General features: G+C 35.3%; 1 protein-coding gene across 1 annotated transcript; it reads left to right on the forward strand.

The window, feature by feature from the left end:
- Positions 1–48: 48 nt before the first annotated feature.
- Positions 49–15,136, forward strand: LOC128215188 (meiotic recombination protein SPO11-like; the record flags this gene model as incomplete). The annotated part of the gene is made up of 12 exons (XM_052921896.1): positions 49–182; positions 910–998; positions 1,272–1,338; positions 2,065–2,173; positions 5,192–5,278; positions 5,948–6,009; positions 7,594–7,690; positions 8,323–8,422; positions 9,161–9,198; positions 11,358–11,434; positions 11,755–11,866; positions 14,939–15,136. Coding segments are annotated over 12 exons (1,092 nt in total), but the record flags the coding sequence as incomplete, so codon positions are not given.
- Positions 15,137–15,597: the final 461 nt, after the last annotated feature.

Here is a 15,597-nt window from a genome sequence, read left to right on the forward strand (position 1 = left end):
CATTGCCTCTATATCGCCCAATTTACCTGCTTTGTGGAAACGTCATATATTGTCATTGACGTCTTCAGGGGAAAAGTTTTATCAAAGATAGAGGAAGAGATATCCAGAGTGATTGAACAAATTTCCAAAGGAACACCACCTTCGTTGACATACCCGAGCACTGTGTCCTGGGATGATCTCGAGTGAGTTGAAAATGCCCCCTTCACATATCGGGGGTAAAAAACGAATACATTACATAATATAAAGTTCTTTGAAATGTTAGGCCACCGGCCCATAGAACAGTTATCTGTACATGAAAATACAATGAGGAACAAGACTTATTTGGTAATATCAAATACTATATATTCAAGTAAAATAATTTCACAAATGTGGAAGGTATGTAGCTCAAATACGCTTGCACATCGACATATAAAAGCACCCGATATAGAAATAAAGGTGCTTGTGCTAACATAGAAAACAGGCGACATAGGATAAATAAAGCGTGTTTATGGTAAAAATGTTATCACCTGTCATTGCTAATTTAAGTAACGTTTCCCTTGTTTAAAAGGCGATGGAACGTTTTGAGTGTTCTGACATAATGCTGCAGAATATTCCGTCGGAAATTTTGTAATCCATTTCAACTTCAAATATTATTTTCTCAACACCGTATAAAAAGTGCAACCCGTCAACATAAGAAATTCGTCTTCAATGTATATACTTATTCAGTGTGTGTATACCACGTGATAAATTACGTCATATACGCTACGTCGGAAGGCAACATTTCGAAGTCTTCATTCGAAGCAAACTGTTGCCTTCCGACGTAGCATTTATGACGCAGTTTATCACGTGGCATGCATACGTAGTGACACACTGATATTAAGACAAACAATAATATTTTAGTCCGTTTTTTACTGTTATTTGCTTCCACAGGTTTGACGTTGATCAAGGTGTTCAGCTTAGAAGAAACCAAAGGTTCACGACGGTCCGTTTTGAAGCCATACAGTCAGTGAAGAAATTTGGTAAATAGGAAAAACAACCCATATTAAACACATACATGTGTATACATGTATATAGACTTAGGTATTAATATTGATACGTCATAGGCGTTATGTTTTCAGTGATTCGTTGACATATTAAATAGTTAGACAAACAATGGGTATATGAAGGGAAATGTGGCCCCAAATTAGCCATCAACACTTCTTTTTGATAGCATAGAATATGTACATTAAAACAGTTATAAAGAAATGCCACAATTCCCACGATGAGCACTATTTAAATATATATTTTTTCAGGACTGATGTTGAAAGTTCTTGCTATCATTTACAGACTGGTCAAGACAGATCACTACTGCACAAAGAGGTAAATGATTTTAAATGACAAATAAACGAAGGAGTTGCAAGGTGTTTGATTGTATAATGCTTTGAAACGTATGGCATTCCTGTCGTAGGAGTCGATTGTTTGTGCCAAGTGCTACAATATTGAGAGTCATGAAACGAAACTTATTTGGGTGCATTGGCTACTGAACAGCTGGTCGTTTTAGGGGAGTAATACTTGGCCTGTCATACTGCTACAGGGTTGGTTCTGTTTGATTAGTCACTGCATGCGCTAGATCCCACATTTACCATTCTTCAAGAGTTAAGGTACTAAAAAGTCATTTAACTATATAATTATGTTGAACGAAACAATGATCATGTTTTAAGGTATTAGAAAGTAAATTAATCATAGCATTACATTGAACTTAACAATGAACATGTTACGGTATTAAAAAGGCATTTAACCAAATTATTATGTAGAACTTGACTATGAACATGTTAAGGTGTTAGAAAGGTATTTAACCATATCCTTGTTTAGGACAAAATTATAAACATGCAGATGTGTGTGTTTGGTTTGTGGTCACCTAGCCAGACAAGCGGGTTTCCTCCGGGTGCTCCGGTTCCCCCCACACAAGACCACACTCTCGCGTAAATTCGTGACAACGAGAGATTAATATAAAGTTGTTTCACAAGCGTTGTTAAATAAATACCAAATCAGCATTGTATAGATCGAAATCTTGTTTGGAACAAAACAATGACCTTGTGACTGCAGGGACATGTATTATCAAGCGTCCGGTGACTTCGGAAATCAACACACATTAGACGGATTGGTTGACAATATTTCCTGCATGTTGGGCGTCCCGAGGTGGCATCTCCATGTGGTAAAATTTAAGGAATAAATGTATCCCACCCCCGTAGTAAGTTATATGAGGAATAGCTTTCTCCCATCTGTCCGTTGGATTCTCCGTCCGTCCGTCAATATGTTCGTGGGCGATAGGACACTTTATTTCATCTGATAATATAGGTAAGGTGTTTAAAACTTTATACCTATAACGCATAGAGGGCCAAGCAAAATACCATAATTAAAACCTGCGGTTAAATTCACGATAAACATATTTTACCAGTGGCGGATTCAGGTTTCTCAGTTAGGGGGGGGGGGGGGGGGGGGCGTTACTTCTGAAATTGACTTCTGTTGGCCGCTAAGGCCCCCATGTGTTTTCATGGTAATTCAGGGGGTCGGAGGCCTTCGCGACGGCCTCAAGCTCTTAAACTAGTGCATGTGTTTACTATGGAACGCCGGGGCTCAATGCTTCTTGCGAAATGCGTTATGCAAATGCTATATATAGAACAATAGTTTCATTTTCGACCAATCGAATGGCCGGGTACGGAATTACGGAAGCTCGTGCTATGTGAAATCTAGATATAGTAACACCTCCTGAATAACGGATTTCCTTCGCATCTCGCATTTCGCATGAAGCATTTTAAAAGCATTTAGCATCTCGCATTTTGCACAAAAATCATTTCCCAAAAAGCATTTCGCATATGGTATAACACAATCAAATTGAATCGGACGAAATATTGTGCACGTTCCGAACTGCTCCCGGCAGTGAAGGGGATGTAAGACATAGGCTACTGATACTGCTACAGAAATATTATTATACGGTGGAAGAAACGATACTCTTTCTAACCTAACGCGTTTACAACAATATACAGAGTTGCACATCTTGCTATTCGCAATCTAACTGACTTCTTGGCATATTTTCTCTAGGACACCTCTTTACTTTACCGTTTCTGAATATTATATTGTATTGGTGTGTTTATATATGTTATTCTAATGAATAGACACAACAAATGTATTATTTTTCACCTCTATTACATGCAGATAAAAGTATTTTTCAAATTAATGTGTTCCTTTTTTCATTTCATACAAAATGATTCTGCTCAATTTATGCTAACAACGGTAAGAAATATTGAATCGAAGCTTTTCGCATTTCGCAAAAAGAATTTCGCATTAAGCAATTAGCAAAAAGCATTTCGCATAAAGCATTCAGCGTTTTGCAAAAAAACATTAAGCATTATGCAAAAAGCATGAAGTATTTCGCATTTCGCAAGAAGCATTGCGCCCCGGCGTTCCATAGTTTACACTGTTTTTACAAAGCTTGAACTGCGAGAGACACTTTGTAACATAGTAACGCCGTTAAGCTGATCGTCACCTCCCTATAGATCAAGTTTTTTTCCCCGCATAAATTGAAAGACCTTGGTAAAATTGAAAAAGTAATTCATACAGTTATTGGGCAAACTTTAATGTTTGTTCAGTGACACCGAGTGAAAGTGTCTGCTTTAAGCAAGTAGTCCGCTGAATTCTCGTGTATTTGATCTCTTAAGTTAATCTTGTTTCATATTATCGGATTTGGTGAAAATGTTACTGGATTGCTAAACGGTTTGGATCCGGATTAGACGCCGAGTTACTCGGCGTCTGACCCGGATCCAATCTGGTTGACGACATCACTACGGTCGCTATCGGCATGCTTAGGGTTACAAACAAAACTTTATCGAAATTACCCATTTCTGATCTGAGCAGGGTCTTAACTTATCAATGTAGACGGCATGTGGTTATTTTGAGTTGTTAACAGTGCAGAGTCAGATCATATGCCGTACATCCAAAGCAGCGTCTGATCTTATTCTAAATTTACTGCCATTCATTTCTAGTTTATTGTTTTAAGTCGCTTTATACTGACTTCTGCGAATATATTCAGAGAAGGTGAAATATTAACTCCTTTCCGGCTGATGATATAATTAATATGGAAACAGCTTGGATCCATATAAGATGACAAGCTACTCGGCGTCTGATATGATTCAAAGCTGTTTGACACTCCCGCCATATCAATCTTTCGAACAGATTTGTTTAGCGTAAGACAGTCGCTTATAGTAATAAACTTTAAAATACTTCCAAAGTCATAGAAATATGAAGACAAATAAAAAAAAAATGTTTGCACAGAACGTAGTCTGCTGGGTGCTATTCTGTACATTGTATTTAGTCATTTAGAAACAGACGAGCAAACGTCTGTTTCACTGACTTCTCAGGGTTAATACATTCAACACAATGTCGAATAAAACCAGAACATATTTTATTAAAATAACTGTTGTGTCCGATATTCCCCGCATGTATTTCAGCCGTCCGATATTCACTACAAAACTACGCATGTGTCCGATTGAACGGCGTTTTACTTCCTGCGTATAGCCGTAAAAACGGAGGATAGCCAAACGCTAACACATTCAACTGAATACGTCATAATAGATAATTTAATCGATAAGAGCGTTCCACAACGTCTCGGACCAATTATGTTTCGTAAGAGTCCAATGTGGCCAAATAGATGTTCGATACAACCACGGTAAATCGAGATCTATTTTTTTGTGTGGAGCAAATCATAACCTTAAAAGCTATCTACAATGATGGAACGATATTAATAATTTATACATATACTTGGAAAATTTTAGGGGGGGGGGGGCGCCGGGTCCGCCCCCCCCCCCCCTGGATCCGCCTATGTTTACAGTAAAACAATTTGTGCCAACTTTGGCAACTACATAACAACATTAATGTGAAATAATCACCCCGCCAAAAACACATCAAGACCAAACCTATATTATAAAACAGTGGAAAATTGCACAGCTTTCAAAACTTCGTAGAAATAGAACAGGAATACAATATATTTCTGTTGTTTTGATATATGCCTCTCGTAATAAAGTTTAAAATAATTTGTACATCAAAGATCCGGTACTGAAACCATAAAACTGTCTTTACAATGATAAGAAACAAATAATTACCTTATGGTCTTGACTTATAACGTCAATTTATCGGGAGATGGAGTGACTGATTTTTTGACTGAATGTCCTTGCAGCTGGCGAGTTCTAAGGGCTGCATGGCTGGAGACCTAAGGTTCCAGGACGTAGATAATAACTTTGTGGACTGCAGACATACACAGATGGTAAACACGAGTGCATTTATTAACTTTAAAAGTAAAAGTAAATTAATTGTTATAAAATTGAATTTATCAGATAAATAATTATATACTTAAATTTAAGGCATTACAATTTACGTGCTTGTTTCGTTTAATATTTATTTATGATTTTTAGTTCACTCTAGTGCGTGTATTTAATCAAGTGCAATGTTGTCAGTGATTTTTTGGTGCAATTTACTGCCTTCTAAAGGCTGTTTCCCCTTGCGAAAAAATGTCCAATTTTCACAAAATTATAAAAAAAATTCACAATTTGATTTATGTTGATTAAAAAAGCAATGAATTTCTTGAAATATGAAAAATTGACAATTCTTACTCTTAAACAGCATAATGTATTCATAAAAAACATGTATATTTACCATTATATTAGCTATTTGGGCCTGATTTTGTTATTTTTCCCAAGCCAACTTTTTTCCCCAATTTGCAAGTCACAGGCGGTAAAAATAATTCCAAACAAATCACTGGCTATAAATATATATTTATGACTTCAAGTTCACTCTAGATCGTGCATTTATTACATGGAATGCTGGTAACATTTTGATGAAATTAAATACATATATTGGCACTCTCCGTGGCTTCATTCACAACAGTTACTGCCAACACTTTATTACATGATTTAAAACATTATTACTATTGCAGGGTATATTAGTGCCAAACCACGTAAATGGTATGCACAATATCCTTTACTACTCAGCTAGCCGGTAAATTCGAATCACCGTTTAGCCGGTCATTCAGTCGACAGTATATGGGTAAAGACACACCGGTATTTCCCTGTTGATTAATGTGTACGCTAGCAGAAAAGTCTTCTGTTTTTCAGGCGTTGATTATGCTTCAGAGGTGAGCGCAAAATGCGGCTTGTTGTCTGGGCCATGACAATGGAGGATTTTTTTTTCAAATGTTTCGTTCATTAATTTTATTTAGATAAATTCTGGCGAAAGGACCAAAAATGTTTCATAAAGTATAACTATATTTCAGTCAGTTTTTTTTTACACAAAAGCTTATTTTTTACTAGGCCAAGTAGTAAAAGGTAGCATATAGTTGGTGTTTGTATTGTTGTTTATGCCGAAGACAATCTAGGAGTTTTCCCAATATTCTGTTCATTTATTTTACGTAGATCGATTCTGCCGAATAAACAAACAAACACTAAAGAAGTTAAGGTCCATTTTTGACGATCTAACCAAAATTGAGCTATATCGGCCTGAGGCCGAGGTACGCCTGCTCCGTAGTCTGTAGATCGCCAAATTTGAACTCTTAACATATTCTTAGTGACATTAAATAAGTAACGTCTTACAACTGTCTCGTTTTAACACCTCAATTTTGTCATTCAGTTGTATAACCAGATGGGGTTTTTTTTATATCAGCCGGTGAAAAGTTGGCTGATCAGAGCATGTCCTGTCAAACTACCTTTGGATGCCAGCTTTCAAGTTGAACAAATTAAGCTGTTTCGTTTTAATGTATTTTTGTGGTCGTTTAACATAGCCACCTGGCTACCGCAAATGAAATAAAGTAAGAAGCAATTAACCATACAGTCCTCACTTGACGTTTTTATGAGACATTGCCGGAGTTGAGATTACGGAAGTGGCAATAACTGATTCAGTTGAAGAAACATATAACGGTCGTAACTATCACGGATGCACAGTGAACTCAATAGCCAGCACTCTGTGACTTAACTATTCTTACAATTATATGAGTTGCAAAAAAGATTTTACTGAAGGAGACAGTAGATATTGCAGAAGAAACTAACACACATGTGTAGTGTAATCAGTAGCCCACATTATTTTGGACTATGTATTTTCACAATTGTCAAAAAAGTAACTAGCACTACATGTGTGCAAGTAACTTTTATAATTTAGACATTGTAGAAGATATACCATAATAGACAACATTCTTTGAGACTATCTATTTTCACAGTTGACAATGTTTCGTTGGAGAGACAGTAGATATTACAGAAGTTAAAATTAAGCATACATGCACAGTGAAGTAAAGAGCACATAGTCTTTGATAATATATTGCCACTATTATATGAGTTGCAACAAAGATTTCATTGAAAGTGACATGTATAGATATTATAAAAGTAACTAGCACATACAGAGTGAAGTTAATATCCAGCACTCTTTGGGATTGAGACTTTTTCTTTTTTGTCTATCTTCCATTGAAAAAATAACCTTGGTGTCTGTTTGTATGGTTTGGTAGTTATGTTTTTTACTCAATGTGTATGGTGAAGTTTGAATAAAATTATTTATATAATGAAGACAACCTTAACTCTGATCAGATCTTGTGACAAGCGCAAACTTCATTTTGGTGGTCGAAAAAGATGCGACTTTCCAAAAACTGCTTGAAACCAGAGTTTGTGAGAAACTCGACCCATGTATAGTTATAACGGTATATATTTTGAATTATACCTTTTTTTCTATTTTGCTAATCCGTTTCTCTTAAGTTAGGGTGTGTTATAGATTCTTAAGATTTGCAGAATTGTCTGTGTTTCGTGTTTATACTCCATGGCCATAATGGCCTTTTTATTTCACATTATTGTGAGAATGCAGGAATATTCTACTTAAAATGCATCTTTTTTGGTAAAGTATTTTTTTTAACATTGTATATGAACCTGTTTTAGTTTTAAACACAATCACAAATTTTCTGAACAACCCTCGTAGATACAAGTCATTCAAGAGCATGCTTGTATAAAAAGTGTGTTGCATGGATATTTTTTTAAAAACGTGTAAGGGAACTGCATGTCATATTGCTGAATTGCTGAAATTGATCTGCTTTCCTACTTTGTAATTTGCTTAATTGCTACATTGAATTTCGGTTTTAATGATGGCTTCGGGGATGGTATTCGATATACAACTCAATTCAATCTTAGAGTCATGCATCACTGACTTAATTTACTCGATTGGTCAGTTATTAATAAGTAATCCGATTAGCTATATCGTTCTTAGATCCAATTAAGACCAATATTGAATACCAGCCCGGGCAAAGATATTCGTCATCTTATTTATATTATCTTTACAAAGGGCAAGGGGTTTCCTGACGTGAACACCCGGATGCTGTTACGAAGACTGTGGGACCAGTTTGCAATCCCCATTCTAGCTCTTGTGGACGCTGACCCTCATGGTGACCTCCATATTTTGATCGATCATTTAAAAAAAAAAGATTTGCGCATATTATTTTTTGTTAATTTAGTGATCTGCGTTTTGAAATTGATGAATTTTGTGATCTGCGTTTTGTAGTGAATTAATGTAGTGAGCTGAGTGTTGTAATTGGTGAATCATAGTTTGTGATCTTAATTTGGAAATGATGAATTTTACGATTTGCGTATATAGACAAATTTAAAACGCAACATTAAACGTAATAAAATATATTTTTTACAAGATATATCTTCTTAGTTACTTTAATTTAAGAGCGGGAAAATTTATAGTGGCGATGAGGTTGGGAAAGACATATTAGTGGTGTGGCACGCCTTGTCGGGTTTTAAGCCACTGCAGTTTATTAAAAAAACGGCATATTTATTATTCTTTTACTATTTTATTATCGCTTAATGTATGACGCATTTTCTAGCATGTAACAATAAAGAATTCACAAAATGATGCACACATTTCAATATTTTTTTTGTTCAAATTAGTTTCGAAATGGCTTAAGTGCACAGGTGATTGAATATGTTGAATTTTATAGCTCGTCTGTCTGGATACAATCATGTTTTACAAATGTGTTAATCAGAGTTTTGTAATGCATGCGATTTCTTTGAATCTGTACATGAACTATATATTCGATGTAATGACTAATCTTATTTTAAGTCTACATTACATTTGATGACATGTTGTAAATGTTTGTATATTAGGTGTGTATTTCCAGGTATGGAAATTATGACGGTGTACAAGTTTGGTTCGAGGGTGAGTTTATTACGCTTATTATTTTTTCAGGGGTTCTAACGTTCAGGATTAAGAGCTTTAAACCAGAGACTATTTTACAAATTAACAAGACCATTTTTCCTCGGACATTTGAACAAAACACAATAGGAGGTACCTTAAAATTAATATATAAATAACTTTGGAAACAATTTCAAAAAAAATGATTCTGAGACCCTTAAGCATGAATTCTCAAACAGACCCCGGCTAATCTTCATGATTGACAGTTAGGAAACGTTAGAACCCCTGTTTTTAGGTGAGATTTCATAAGTTGATAAATATAGCAATTAGTAAAAAATAAAAAGGGTGGGTGGGGAAGCTAGCGATTAAAACATTCTGAAAATATATTCCATTCCGTTTAGAAGAACAAGGGTAGACATAAATGTCATTTGATACATGTTTCGGTGAATTGAGAAAAAAAATACAATAGACTATTTTTTCAGGGTTTTGGTGAAAATCTGTTGGCATTAAAACGGGAAAGGTCCATGAAAATTAATGTATGCCTAAATCCTCTAGATTATTTAATCATCGCAGTACTTTTGGTATATTGTTGAAAACAAGTGTTAAGGTTTGACCGCCAGGTTACAAAAAGCGAATTTAGTAGCATTTTTTTTATTTTTCTACGATGCCTTTTTACCTTTGAATATGTGTTCATGCTCTTTCTTACTGAATTAAGGCCCATATGCATGTGTTTCTACACAACCCACGAGCACAATCGTAACAATTCTCCTTTTTTACATGTGAATATTTACATTGACACCGGTTGGTATGAATAAATGGGCGGGATAAACGCCGTAACGGGACAGTACCGGACCAATACGCAAATACAGACCCCAGTTCAACATTTTTATTTGAGTCAATAAAATTCAAGGGGCGGCGGAAAAAAGACACGTCAATCGGGCGGGGATGAAAATCTAGCAAATAATTTATAGTCGCTTAAACGTGATATGTGTTAACATGGTAATCTAAAACGGGCGCATATTTTTGTTTCCTAGACATATGTTTTCTACCAATTCGTTTGTAATTTTGTTTCCTTGTACATTTCCTTACATTAGCCAAAACGTATGATAGAATGGCAACACAAGTACAATAAACCACCGTGATATTAAACGAGCATATAATTTATTTAAAAAGTACGCAAGTCATGAAATCATTTAGTGTGTTCATTTCTCATTTAAGGCCAGTATCTGATGTACAGATAAGGCCAATATAAATTTATTGCTAGACTTTCATCCATTTTTAAATGGAGGTGGAGGGTAGCATTTTTTCTCATTTGACTGTTTCACCGTTGACTTCGTGTTTATGGTCTTTCTTATAAGGGATCATATACATGTGTTTCTAGAACCACGAACACTATCGTAACAATTCTCCATTTTTACAGTTTACAGTTTTATTTTACTCTCATCACATTATACAAATATGTGTTTTGAGGTCATCAACATGAATAATACAAAATGTTGTATATAAACATGTAAAAGAACAATAATATATATTAACCAGGCTGTATGGTTAGTAATGTAGTACTAAGTAGGCACAAACATAAAAGTTTTAGTACATAAACAGATAGAACTATTTATAAGGACAGTGGATGAAAAAATTAGTGAAATAAAGTAATTTTGGTTAAGGGTTGCCAGGTGGAGTTTTAAAAGCTTGACATATAATTTTGACAAATTTTCTCAGCTCACCATTTTTATTTGAGTCAATATTTATGGGGCGGAAGAAACAGGGGGCGAGAGGGAATGAAAGTCTAGCAATTAATAGATAGCCTAAGCTTGTTATTTTATGAAATTCATTGGTGATGAGGTTAAATATTGATTTCTGGTGATCCAAAATAATGTTGGTATCACCAAAAAGGGTATTGCTATGACATTGAAATTTGACTGAAATAGGACGTGAACTGAATTATTTTAATTTAAAATTTTATTTTCGGTACAATATGTACATATTGTTCTCTTTACACATTAAAACCTTTTAAATGAAACCAAAATACAATGGGGGCACCAGACGTCCGAATTTCACTCCATTGTTCACAGAGGAAGTTTAATGAGCACCAGCCTAAATGAGACAGATATGTCAATGTGAGGTATGTTGTTCTTTTTTCATAAAAACTACGCCTTCATTGTGTATATTGTTTTATCCAATAGGCCTTAGCATTTGAGACCAGCAACCTGGCTGTCCCATGCATGAAATGGTTGGGCCTCCTCCCATCGGACATAGAAAGGTTGAACATTACTAAGTTAATCAATGGATGTACAGCCAGGCAACAGATACAAAAATAACATTTTTATTAGACAGTACTTTTGCTGGGGAAGAATGAAATTATTTCGCGTTTTTTTAGTTGATATCATCGGGGTTCCCGGAAGGCGAACTCTCATTAGTTTAAACACAGTATAAATTAAACGACAATCGTTAATTTTAAGTACAAATGTTTTTATCCGCAAAATCAGGGGAAAATTTTCAATTTCCTTGATATATCCAGTGCACGCTATACTGATGATACTATTCCCGGGAAATACTAGAAGATGATGCGTTATTTTACAGGTTGGGGATCCCTGCTACAGCGCTGTTGCCACTGACGAAGGCAGACAGAGATAAGGGAAGGGACCTCCTCTCACGGCCCTATATGACCTGTCTGCCGCACTGGAGGGAACAGGTGGGGCTTTGTTTGACCACGTATTTCACATCAGTCTAAACTTGAAACATATTTTACAATTCACGTTTCATATTCTGCATCTTTATAATGCTAAACACACAATTCGTTTCAAAATAAGTGTTAAGTTTCTTTTTTTATATTTGCATACGATTAAAAACGCTTGCGCGTCCTATTTATGGCCCTTTAAATCGCCAAGGGACGTGCACACTAGTGGTTTGGCTAGATAAGTTAAATAGCATTACAGTGGGTTTTCTTTCATCATTATAGGAATTGGCCCTATGGCTTTTCAGATTTGGGTAAAATGCGTCATTTTTACTACAATTGGGAATTCCAGTTTTGCCTTGAAATAAATCAATCGCTTTGAAAAAAATGGACAAATGTAATAGTTTGGACCAAGCATTCCACGAACAACGATTTGGGATCCATTCTCCCTTTTCTCCTTCTGTTGACCTCGCACTTGACACATAGCCATATACTGTCATATATAATGAATCAGAATCGAAACCACAAACTGACACATTTTATTTCGTTTTACAATACAGGCCAAGTTCTGTCGAAAAGCTTTATTAGTTTTTCAATAACTCATTAGTCAATTATACTACGATTATGCATGTTTTTTAACATCTTGATCTTTATGACTTTCACATCATTTGTTAGGCAATCATTTTACAATAAACGTCGACTATGTCATACTACAGCACATATTTCATTTACATAATGACAGTCGCTTTGCATTTTTACCAAGATAGGTTATCGAAATTGTCACCTTTTAAAAGTTAGTGTTCCAATGGTGTATGTGTTTCAAATTACGTTAACGCAAAACTGGCAATTATTTCCCTTTGATGAGCAATTTAATTTGAAATTTGAATCTGATTTGTCATAATAAAATGATACAAGATGAGCCTTTTTTTCAAAATGATACATGTACATAAACAATTTTCTAAGAACTTGCTATGACAGACTTGCATAAGATGACTCAGCACCGCATTTGGTAAAGAAACCGATCCACAAATAAGTGAGTTTTGGATGCCTTCTGACTCCATGTTATTTTGGAATCGTTTTGTCATTTATACGTCCCATTCCAGTTAAAACAAGCAAATTGATTGAATTGATATTCCATACCAGATTTAGCAAAGTAGATGGCGTCCAAAACACGTGTTTGTGAAATAATTCAACCGAAACATGAAATACGGCTGCAGCGTGATGGGTTCTTGTAAACATTGGATATGAGATTGTTCGCAACTGTTTGAAATAAATGAATATTGTATAGAGTGTAGCATTTAGATTTGACATAGTAACCTAGTGTTTGCCCCTTCGTTACCTTATTTGAATCTTAGAAGAGTTTATCAATGCAAACATTACGATTAAGTTTAATAAAGATTGGACCAGACAGAATGCAAAATAAAAGATCGGAGCGGATACATTGCCACTGTTTGTTTCCAAGATTTGGCGCAATGACCTTATTGTTTACCCCATGCAACCCACTTTAAAAGTCTGCCAAGATGACATCAAGGGGAACCTTCTAACCACAGTTTGAACAAAGTCTGACCAATCAATACTATAAGATGGTTCCAGAAATGATTTTTTCAAAGATTTGACCTATTGACCTAATATCTGACCTCATGTGACCAAGTTCCAAACTAGTCAATGATTTCATCAAGGAAACATATCGCAAAACTTTCATAAATATTTGACTAGATATATTGCCTCTAGGAAGTTCCCAAGATTTGACAAGAGTGAACTAGTTTTGACCCCATGTGACTTGGAATGCAGCGTGATTTCATCAAGGGTAACATTAAGTCCAAGTTCCAACATTATCGGACCAATCATTACCATGATATGGTTCCAGATAAAAGTCTAGAGATTTGACCTAGTGACAAAAAATTTGATCACATGTGACCAAGTTTTAAATTTGTCCAAGAGTTCATCAAGGCTACATAATTATACTTCTTTAGTTTAATGAATAGTGGACCAAATAAATTGTCTCTAATACGTTCAAAATATTTTTTGCAAGAATTGACCTTGTGTCCTAGTTTTTGACTTCATGTGACCCACTACTTCATGCGATTGAGATTAGATCAAGAGAGACTCTCTAAGTTTGAACATTATCTTACCAACCCCTACCAAGATATAGTTCTGGTTTGGTTTCAGACAATAAATAAAGATTTGTCCTAGTGACCAAATTTTTGATCACATGTTACCCAGTTTTAAATTTGTCCAAGATTTCATCAAGTGGAACATTCCGATCAGGTTTCATGAATATTTAAGCTAATTTTATGTCTCTAGCCTGTTTTAAAGATTTTTGAAAGATTTGACCTTGTGACCTAGTTTTTGACCACATGTGACCCATTTTAGGAGTCGATATTTCACCAAGGTGAAAATTCTAAGTTAGAGCATTATCTGATCAATCCCTACCAAGTTTGGTAAATATGTCGGCTGGACAGACAGATGGACACTGCCAAACTAATGCCCATCCCGAAACCTTTCGTTTGGCAGGAGACAATAAAGAACGAATATTAAACTGCAAGAACTTTCTATATATAACAATATTTTGGTCATTTATTTGACGAATTTGTAACCAACAAGCAAATGATACCAACATTATACACTTGGCATCAAAATTAAACATTATTGGTTATAATTAATGGAGCTATTAGAGAACTAGCTTATTTAGTGGGCCAGATTCCTCGAGTGGTTTTGAAATATCAAAATAGTCTTTATAAGGAACAAACAATGGTAAATATGGCAGAAATTATGAACATATTTAATTCGATTTAAAGTATAATCTTATATGTATTTTCATTTAGTTATGTAATAATATAAAATAGTAATGTATATTATCAGTGTCGACTTGCAACAAAGGTTCGCCACATCTCTTGGTCAAGAGCTTTTAACTAGGTTTAGGTATCAGATCTGGGTCAAACTTCATGCAAGTCCATTCAAGGGCTGTAATTCTTTGAGGGATGTTGAAACCAGTGTACACTATTGCCTTATCATAGTTAAGCAATATTTCGCTTTTAAGCTAATTTATATTCAAATAGCAAAATAAACACAATTTCCGAATCATTTCAGGTTGAGTGCATGCTACAGCTAGAGCGAAAGGCTGAGCTACAGAGCCTGGACAGCATCAGTCCCAGTTTCCTCACTGACGTCTACCTGCCCAGCAAGATAAGATGTGCTGGCTGGTTATAAGGCTAAACATTGCAGCATTATTACCATAGCACTTTACCGTCTTTTATTTGGTGGAGGACAGTGGAAGGCTGTGCTACACAACCCGTTACTTTTTCCATCTAGATGACTTTGGTGCAACCTATTGCAGTAGTAATTATCATACCGCTTTCACGTCTTATTTGGTGGAGTTGTGTTGCAACTTCAGCGGAAGGCTGTAATTTACCAAGAAAGCGGAAGGCCGGAATTTACCACGAAAGATACTCATAGCACATATTACATTACTGCATATTTGAATAGAAATACTAATATCCAAGTAAGTAAAATGTGTATGTATTCACAAACAAGAGTATCACATCGTGACATGCTAATACTTGTCCACTATTGTAATAGTAATTGATAGGGTACAACTAGACCTATATAATTGCCAAAAATATTGGTACAAGTTTATTTGAAATAAAAAGCAAGTATACTTATGTTTTCATTTGTTATGTTCTGGCCAACATTCAAGCTTGTGCACAACGACACCACCTAATCTATAGAAATTACTAACTATTGTCCGA

Source organism: Mya arenaria, chromosome 13 (assembly GCF_026914265.1).
Source record: "Mya arenaria isolate MELC-2E11 chromosome 13, ASM2691426v1".
In the NCBI taxonomy this organism is placed as follows: Eukaryota; Metazoa; Mollusca; class Bivalvia; order Myida; family Myidae; genus Mya; species Mya arenaria.